The sequence below is a fragment of the Phaseolus vulgaris genome, chromosome 1 (genome assembly GCF_000499845.2).
Source record: "Phaseolus vulgaris cultivar G19833 chromosome 1, P. vulgaris v2.0, whole genome shotgun sequence".
Lineage (NCBI taxonomy): Eukaryota > Viridiplantae > Streptophyta > Magnoliopsida > Fabales > Fabaceae > Phaseolus > Phaseolus vulgaris.
This window is the reverse complement of record NC_023759.2, coordinates 39,932,713-39,942,719: the sequence shown is the minus strand read 5'-3', so window position 1 is coordinate 39,942,719 and position 10,007 is coordinate 39,932,713. Positions and strand designations below refer to the sequence as shown.

At 32.2% G+C, this 10,007-nt stretch overlaps 1 protein-coding gene across 1 annotated transcript; it reads left to right on the top strand.

The window, feature by feature from the left end:
* The first annotated feature begins 3,002 nt into the window (after window positions 1-3,002).
* On the top strand, window positions 3,003-9,137 carry LOC137816034 (uncharacterized). The gene is made up of 5 exons (XM_068619136.1): window positions 3,003-3,571; window positions 3,908-4,552; window positions 4,646-4,793; window positions 8,235-8,384; window positions 8,853-9,137. The coding sequence occupies exons 1-5, from the start codon at window positions 3,003-3,005 to the stop codon at window positions 9,135-9,137; spliced, it is 1,797 nt and encodes a 598-aa protein (XP_068475237.1).
* Window positions 9,138-10,007: the final 870 nt, after the last annotated feature.

Below are 10,007 nucleotides of genomic sequence, written 5' to 3'. Positions count from 1 at the left end.
TTATTTATTTCTAAATTAGTTTAAATAGTTTTTAAAATAGTATCTATTTGCTACCAAGTTTTAAATACCAATTAGCAAAAACATTGATATCTAATTAGGTACCAATTTAAAAATTATTTATTAATAATAGAAACTAATTTAGAAATCAATAATTTTTTTAGTCTCTAAAATGGTTCTTTAAAATAATTTCTAATTTAGTCACTATAACAACTAATTATTTTTTGTTTTTAAAATTGATTTTTATTTAGTGATTTTTTTTGTAGTATTAAATGTTTTACCTTCTTAAATATATTATAGTAAATTTATATTATTTCTTTAGAAAAAAAACTTTCTTCTTCAAAAACATACAATATAAATATTTAGTCTAAAGTTATCTATTAAGTTCATAAACTTTTATTTTATTTTTTTCTGGACAAAAAATCGCAAATTCTTACATGCCAATTAATAATTTAGCATGTATTGTGTTGCTAAAGGGAGCATGTAGATTTCAGAAAAAACATGACCCAATAAAGTGGAGAGATTTCTGAGAGAAAATAAAAAAGCTTGGTTAATTATGTCAACAAGTGGTTATTCATTAACCACTCTATCATCAACTAACTAAGTACTTGGTTATTCTAAATCGAAAATAATTTTAACTAGACTTTTGTTGGTAATTCTCCTAAATAAATTTCAATATAAATAAAAAAGTTGATCATTCCTATTCTTATTATTGTTTGTATATGCCTTTACTCTTGATTGAGTTTGCTCCATTAATTTATAATTTAAACTAGTTAGATATTAAATTAAAAATTAATTTATTTTTCTTATCAATAATATAATTAACTTTAGATATCAATACTTTTTTAATTTATAAATATTATATAATTTATCTATTTTTTTTTCAAATGTTAATTATTATTTAATAAATTTTTTAGTGATAGAAACGGGTAAATTCCCTATCTAGCACCATTTACACTTTTATTTCCCTAACTAGCACCCTTTTGTTTTTATTTCCCTATCTAGCACTCTTTTATTTTTTATTTCCCTATCTAGCACCATTTCAAAAATAAATTAAAAAATAATAATTTTTTTTTTGATAATTTTAATTTTGAATGCATTAAAAAATAAATATTTTTAAATTTTAAAATAGTTAGAAATATAATTAATGAATAAAGAAATTGTTTTTAAAAAATAAAAATAAAAAAGTAATAAATTTAAAATGTTTAGTTTAAAACTTATTTTTTCAAGAATGAATAAAATAAAAAATTAAACTCTACAACAACATAAAAGTTGAATATATAAACATAAATTAGTATTTATTTTTATTATTATTGATGATGTAATTATTTTAATTTCAAGTAAAAAATATAGGACATAATTATAAAAAAAACAAAGTTAAATAAGGACTGATATGGACATAAAAGAACAACATGATCGAAAAAAAAATGTTCATATTGTCAAACACCAAGACATACATAAAAAAGATATGTTCCAACATTACTGGATTGTGCACTTCTCGTCATTAATTATGTTTCATTTCGCACAAACTATTTAATGTACCTTTGAAGAAAATATTAAATGAATTATCATCTTTCATTTATTTTCATTTTTATGATCAACATATATTTATTCATTATCGCTTTATATCTCTTATATTTATCTTATTTGGATTTATTTTTATATCTTTTATCTTTATCTTAATTTGTTTTGCCTTTATTTTATATCTTTTATGTTTTTAGTTATTATTTTTTTTCTACCATTCTTTTTTTTTATTGTTGCTATTTTTATTTTCTAGACTCTTTTTTTCATTTTTTGCTTCTCATTTATCATTATTAAGTGTAACATTTGCATTAGTTTTTTTTAGGATTTTGCATTTAGGATAGACACTTCAATATTACTTGTGTATCCACTATTAATTAATACTAATTGACTTTGTTTTTTTTTGTAATTATGTCATGTATTTTTTACTTGAAATTAACATGATTACATCATATAATAATAAAAATAAATAGTAATTTATGTTTATAGATTCAACTTTTATGTTGTTGTAGGGTTTAATTTTTTATTTTCTTCATTCTTAAAAAAATAATTTTAAACTAAACATTTTAATTTTTTTATTTTATTTTATAAAAACTCATTTCTTTATTCATTAATTATATTTCTAACTATTTTAAACATTAAAAATATTTATTTTTTAATGCATTCAAAATTAAAATTATCAAAAAATAAATAAATTATTATTTATTTATTTATTTTTGAAATGGTGCTAGATAGGGAAATAAAAAATAAAAGGGCGTTAGATAAGGAAATAAAAACAAAAGGGTGCTAGATAGGGAAATAAAAACAAAAGGGTGCTAGTTAGGGAAATAAAAGTCTAAATGGTGCTAGATAGAGAATTTACCCAATAGAAACACTTCAATCAATTATATTATCGTATTTTAATTAGGATAATCAATTTCATACTGATATAAATTTTTGCCTACTTTTACATATCTTTACTTGTTTTAATTACATATGTTGAAAAAAAATATAACTTATTCAAATCAAAACTTTTTTCAGAATAATAATATATTTACTCTGGGTAATTTATTTATAAAACATATTACTTGTTAAACTATAATCTTGTTTAACTTTGGTTTCTTAAAGTTCTGCTGGGATATTGTAAGGTTGGATGTGGTGTCAGCTGTGAAGGATTTTGCATCTAAAGTTCAAATGCTTCATTCCTCTGTCTCGTCCCGAAAGTAGAAAACCCTCAGCAACTCAGCGAGTTCAGACCTATTTCGTTAGTTGGATGCTTGTATAAAATTATCTCAAAAGTGTTGTCTCTACGCTTGAAAAAGGTAATTAGTAAAGTTATTGATTTGAGACAGTCAGCTTTTCTTGAAGGTAGGGGTTTGCTGGACAGTGTGTTAGTAGCTAATGAGGTGTTGGAGGAATATAAAAGAAAGAGGAAGAGTTGTGTGTTCTTCAAAGTCGACTATGAGAAGGCGTATGACTCGGTTAGTTGGGAATTCATTTATTATATGCTTGATCGGTTGGGTTTCTGTGCTAAATGGATTCAGTGGATAAAATGTTGCTTAGAATCTGCTTCAGTTTCTGTGTTGGTGAATGGTAGTCCTACTAGGGAATTTACTCCTAGGAAGGGTCTTCGCCAAGGTGATCCACTAGCTCCGTTTCTCTTCCTTTTAGTTGCAGAAGGGTTGGCTGGAGTTTCTAGGATGGCAGAAGAGAAGAATTTGATTGATAGTTTGGAGGTTGGAAGAGCTAAAATAAAGGTGAATATGTTGCAATATGCTGATGATACTTTATTCTTCTGTGAAGCTAATACCAAAAGTATCTTCAATATTAAGGCGATTTTGCTTTGTTTTGAGTTAGCTTCTGGGCTTAAGGTGAATTTCTTAAAAAGCAAATTGGGCGGGTTGGGGTTGGATTCGAGTTCGCTTCAGCGTTTTGCGGCTATTCTCAATTGTAATGTGATGGTAACTCCATTTGTTTACTTGGGGCTACCGGTAGGAGGGTGTCATAAGCGCAGTGCTTGTTGGAACGAGGTGTTAGAGAAAGTTCAGAATAAACTGTCTAGGTGGAAAGGCAGGTGCCTGTCAATGGCAGGGAGAATTTGTTTAATCAAGTCTGTTCTTTATTCAATCCTGTTATTTTTTATGTCTTTATTTAAACTGCCTTCTATGGTGGCAGACAAGTTAGTTCAGATCCAAAGGAATTTCCTTTGGGGGTGGGGCTCTGATGGAAGGAAGATCGCTTGGGCTTCTTGGGATAAGGTGTGTGAGCCTCGGGATTCTGGAGGTCTTGGAATCATTGATCTTAGGAAATTTAACTTGGCTTTATTAGGAAAGTGGATTTGGAGACTGGGTACGGATAAATGAGGTTTGTGGAAAGAGATTTTTGATTCTAAGTATGGTGGTTGGAGAAGTTTGAGAGAAGGCGGTAAGTCTAGTAGGGGCTCTCTCTGGTGGAAAGATTTGAAGGAGGTGTGGGATTCAGAGGGTTGGGGTAGAAGTTTTGAAGATGGTTTTAAGTGGAAAGTGGGGGATGGTAAGGAGATTTCTTTCTGGGAGGACAGTTGGTTGAGCTGTGGTACTTTGAAGGGAGTTTTTCCGAGACTTTTCTCTCTAAGCTCGGCTAAAAACGCAAAAATGGCTGAGCTTGGGTATTGGTATAATGGAGAACGAGTGTGGAATTTGGACTGGCGTAGATCCTTTTTCGACTGGGAGAAGTCTTTGGTTGAACAGTTGTTTCAAAGTTTGCAAGAGGTGAAGTTGGTTTTTGAGGAGGCGGACAGTTGGGTCTGGAAGATTGGGGAGAGTCAAACTTTCTCAGTTAACTCTGCCTATGTTCAGGTAAGGCGGGTTAGAGGAGGGGAGTATTCTCCTGTGTATAGTAAGTTGTGGAGGTGCAAAGCCTTGCCATCTGCTTTGTTCACTGCTTGGAGGGTGTTGGAGAATAGGATTGCCTCTAGGGTTAACTTGGTAAGGCGCGGAGTGGCGGTAGAAAATCTCTTGTGTTGTTTGTGTGGGGAGGAGGAGGAGTCATCTTGTCACTTGTTCTTTGTTTGCAGGTTTGCTTGGCGTGTCTGGTGTCTGTGCTTTAAGTGGCTTGGTGTGTCGTCTGTAATTCACAAGGATCCTAAGTTAAATTTTTCACAATTCAGGATGAGTCAGGCTTCTGTTTCGGTTAACGAAGTTTGGGGTACAATTTGGGTTGGTATTGTGAGCGAAATCTGGAAACATAGGAACTCGGTCATCTTCAATAGAGGTGTGGCAGATGTGTCTGAAGTGTTCGCTTCGGTGCAAGTAAAGGTATGGTCTTGGATTTATGCAAAGTCTCGTTCTGCTTATTTCCCTTATTCTAGTTGGGTTTTAAATCCTTTGGCTTGTATGAGGTTGATTCATTAACATTGGTTAGTGTTGGTATGGTTATCCCTTTGCTAATTTGGTAGGCGTTCTAATAGGAGACTGATGTCAAGTATTTCTGTATAAGGGTTGGACCACCCCTGAAGTGGTCCCTATTTATTTATTTATTTTATTGCTGATAAAAAAAAAATAATCTTAAAATGTTTAATGAATGTATATTTATAGAAAAATGAAATTTAAATTTAAATAAAAAATAATTTAATGTATAAATTTGGAAAAAAGTCATATATATCTAATATAACATAATTACTTTTTATCCAAAAAAACGACATGGATTAATTGGAATGAAAGTAGGTGGACAATATGATTAATTGTTATCCAAAATTCCAGCTTTTGATTAAGTGCATGGTGTTGATGCACAAAACAGACAAGCATTGAGACAGCAGAAGCATGCAATGTTGTAGCTGGCATTGTGTCGGTGCTCAAAATGAAAACACATCAATGGTGGTTGTTGTGCTATATCCCAATCAAATATTCGAATGAACTTTGGACACACACACACACACATATATATATATATATATAATTTTTTTTTCACACTTAGTAACGTCAAAAAAGTCAAATGCTTTGTTTTTTCAATTATGACTACTTTTTGTTTAATTTTGTTACATAAATCAGTGACGGAGAAAAGACATGAATAATAGTGTCGGTGGACGGTGACGGCGTGTCTGTGTGAGTTGCCGACGATTGGATATGAGGTGTATGGAATAACATATTCAGTTATAAATTTTGTTACTCATATAACACGTTTGATAGAATATATAAAATAAAAAATATATATACTACCTTAGGAAGTAGTAACTAGTAAGTTTAATTTTGCCACTGAAAGTTTCTGTTGAAAATTTTTATATCATTCTTTAGAGAAAATATACAAACACGAATATTTTTGCATGTTTTTAAACAAATTTATTATCTAAAAAACATAAGGTAAAAGCACAAATGAGAAGGAAAAACTAAAGAGACGAAAATTTGTTGAGTTTGTCAATGATTTGGGTACATATAATTTGTAGTGGAAAGTTTTTTTATCTTAATCCAGTTGGAAGGAGGAATCAAATATAGGGAAAGTGTGAATTCTCCATTATCACTTATCATAAAAATTAGCCTTTCTTTTTGGGACAAATTTTTGTAATTTTGTTTAGTAATAGGTTTTTGCTTTTTATAAAGTCTTTAGAAATGATTAAGACATTGAAAACAATTATGTTTTTAAGTTGTGATGATTGATTCTAAATTTATATCCAGTAAGAATCTAGTTAGATGATGATATTAATTATTTGATAGAAGGAAGGAAAATATTATCTATTAGTAGTAATATGTTTAGAAGACATTGTTTAGGTTTGATTATTTTATCGCTTTTTGGTTATTCTGTTAACTTAAATTTCATATATAGAGATCGTTAAGTGTATAGAAGATACATTATATCTTCTAAAATCATACGTTTAGAACTTTATTAAAAATATTTTCTTTTAATTATTTTCTTATATTTTTTCTTTATCATTTTAATTAAATTCACAATATAAATAATTACCAATTAATTATGAATAACTTAACACATTCAATTAAATTTTTTTATTTAATAACGTTTCTATTAATTTATTTTTATATTATAAATTTGAGCATTCATTTTTACACTATACCTAGCTTGTTGCATAATAATATCTATACACAAATTATGAATTTAGGGTTGGCTTTTTAAGATTTTACTACTTTTTTTTTTCAAATTTAAATTATTGTTATGGCATGTCGTTATCTTCAAGTTTATGTTTAAAATATAATATATTTAATTTTAAAGTTCTTAGAATTTTTATTGTGATTAAAACATTAGCACTATACAATTATAGTTTAAATAAAATAAAATAATTTTTTTTATTAATTTAATTAATTAAATAATAGAAGGTAATTTTAGTTTATATAATCGAAAATTATTTATCTTATGAATTTTGCAAATTAAAAATGGTAGTTAGATGGATAGACATCAGAACTTCCACCCATCGTTGCTTTATGCTTCTGAATTTTTTAAAAAGCAATGCCTCACGGCATAATTTCTAAAAGTTGGAGCGCGTGGACCAGTTAGTATACAATTATTTTATTAATATTTAGTTTTTTTAAAGAATGTAATAATATAAAAGAATGTAATCACGATAAATAATAAACAATTAATAATTTGATTCCTTAATATATATGATCTCCCCTTTGCTAAACAACTAATTTTGCTAAACCAACTAATTGTTCTTATAAAGTTGGACTCTTTATAGAGTGACTCCTTCAATTTTCGTCTTTGTTTTCTGATCTTCACAGTATCCAGACACGATAGTCTCAAATTGATTATTACTTTTACCAATATGAGAGGAGGGAACCTGCGAAGGCATTCTGATGTTCAAGTTATTGTTATGAAGCCATGACCAATTGGGTTGAACTGACTAGACATCAAGTTTAGTGAGTGAGCTTAATCATTGTGTCCCCTTTATAATTTCTATTTAAAGAGATCATTGTACTTGTAATTGGTGTGCAACAGGACAAAAATAAAACCTAATAGTTGCCCGTGTGGATGTAGGTTGCAGTTGACGACTGAGCCTCGTTAAATCCTGTATTGTTGATTCGTGATTGTGTATGTTGCTTCCGCGTGCATTTTTTCCCATCAAGTGACATCAGAGTTTGGTTCGTTTACACACTAGAGATGTGATCAACAAAAATTAATCGACGAGACGTGAAAATTGCGGCTGCAGCGACATCCCAAAACTAGGGTTTCGCAGGGGCGACAACGATATCTCAAAGTTAGGGTTTCACAAAGGTGGCAACAACGTCTTAAAGCTAGGGATTTTGCAGGGACTGCAACGACATCCCAAAGCTAGGGTTTCACGGCGGCCCAGGATTCGCGATAGCCCAGACATGCGACTCGCAGCAGGCGCGTGCAGTACACGGTGTGACGTGCAGTGGTGTGGGTCGCGACAAGAGTGGTGGCGGCTCGTGACATTGTGCAAGTGGCTTGCTCGCAGTAGGGTCGTGTCCAGACAGTGCGGCAGAGTGCGCTAGTGCAGCGGCGGATCACGTTTCACGATGAAGAACTGCAGGTGCTTACGGTGAGCGAAACGACACGGAGGTGCAGTGCGATGACAGTGACGAAAGACGCAGGGTAGCACGTGCATTTTTCTACTACAGCAGTGATGGCGTGGTGCTAGGCGCGGGGTGTGACTGTTTTTCGCTTCGACACAGAGTTATGACAATTCAGTTACTGAGCACATCAATATTCGATCTTAGCCAGACTTATGTCAGTGGACATTAAGTTCGATGATGGAGTTCAAACTTTATTACTGCTATTGTCTTTGCCAGATAGTTGGTCTAGAACGGTTACAACAGTTACTAGTTCAGCGAGATCGAATGGATTCAATTTTTAGAAGATTCGTGATCTCATTCTTAGCGAGGATGTCCGAAGAAAGAGTTATGGGGAATTATTTAGTGAATCGTTATATGTCATCAAAGGTAAGAAAAATATCAGAGATAGTGGGAGCAAGGACAAAAGAAGAAGTCAATCAAAGACTCGTGATTGCTCAAGTGTAACATGTTGAAACTGTAAGGAGGTGGGGCATTTCAGGAATCAATGCCCAAATGATGAAAAGTCAACATTGTAGAAGACTCCGCGGACGAGGACCTCTTAGTCGCAGATAGCAGTATGGATTTCTGGGTCATGGATTCTGGTGCTTCATTTCATGTTACCCACAACAGTGAAAAGCATTGCATAATCTAGTTATTGGAGACTTTAAAAAGGTAAGACTACATACGACAAAATTCTTGATGTTACGGGCATGGGTGACATAGTGTTGAAGATGCCAGTCAGTTTCTGGACTTTGAAGGATGTTAGAGTTGTTTCAAGCTTAACGAAAAGTTTGTTTAATTTATGTTAGGCAGTTGGACGAACAGAGACATGATGTGAAGTTCGGTAATCAGTAGTGGAAGGTCGTCAAGGGAAATCTTGTCATGGCCCGCGGAAGAAAGAGATATTCGTTTTATATGGTCGGATTACGGTCTGAGGGAGTGACCGTCCCAGTTCGGATGATAAAAAAAGTGCGGTTCACAGAATTTCGTGGGCAGAAGAGGGTTGTCTTTACAAGAGAAAAACCCAGAGCCACAGGTCAGATTCAGGATGAACGAGCATGGAAAGGTTCAAGTAGACTAGTCAAAGGTACTTATGGCAGTGGGAGCACGGGTCGTGCTTCAGTTGAAGTTCCTGGATGACAGTGGGTTAAGAGAATCAACAGCTGTTGAAACATCTCCAGAAAATTTCTTGTTGAATATGAAGAGTGTTTGTTCTGAGGTTGTTCTAGGATCTAACAATTCTTGCAAATGGGAGTAAGTAGGAACAAAGAACGGGTCAGCGACATTTTCAGTCATGACTGACGTGTTGAAACTCAGAAGAGTTTTAACGAAGTCTTCAAAATGATTAAGAAGACTGGTGGCAACTCGAGGTGAAACATTGAGTTCCGTCGACAGATTACAGAAGTACATGTACACAGTTGAAGTGCAAGTGAACATTGTTCTGTAGCTTCAAGTGAGAGATTGTTGGGTATGAAGCCAAGACCAATTGGGTTGAACTGACTAGACACCACCATGTTTAGTGAGTGGGCTTAATCATTGTGTCCCCTTTATAATTTCTATTTAAAGAGATCATTGTACTTGTAATTGGTATGCAACAGGACAAAAATAAAACCTAATAGTTGCCCGTGTGGATGTAGGTTGTAGTTGGCGACCGAATCACGTTAAATCCTATATTGTTTATTTTCTGCAGTTAATTCGTGATTGTGTGTTAAAAAAAATTATATTTCCTATAAATGTTGTGATGTAAATATACAAAATAGGATAAGAAATTACCATTTTTTCTTAGTATCTTCTTATTTTCTAATAGTATTAGAAGTTCTTTAGGTTCCTTTGATTTCTGTTCTTGCTCGTCAATGGCTATCTTCCTTTTCTTTCATGGATGTTCCAATTCATTCTCTCTTCACACTATGGATAACCCTTGTCTCAACCTGGTTTTTTCTTAGCTTTTCATGGATAACTGCTAATTGTTTTGTTGGCGTGAAAATTGCCTCAGTTGAGAAAGCAGATAGT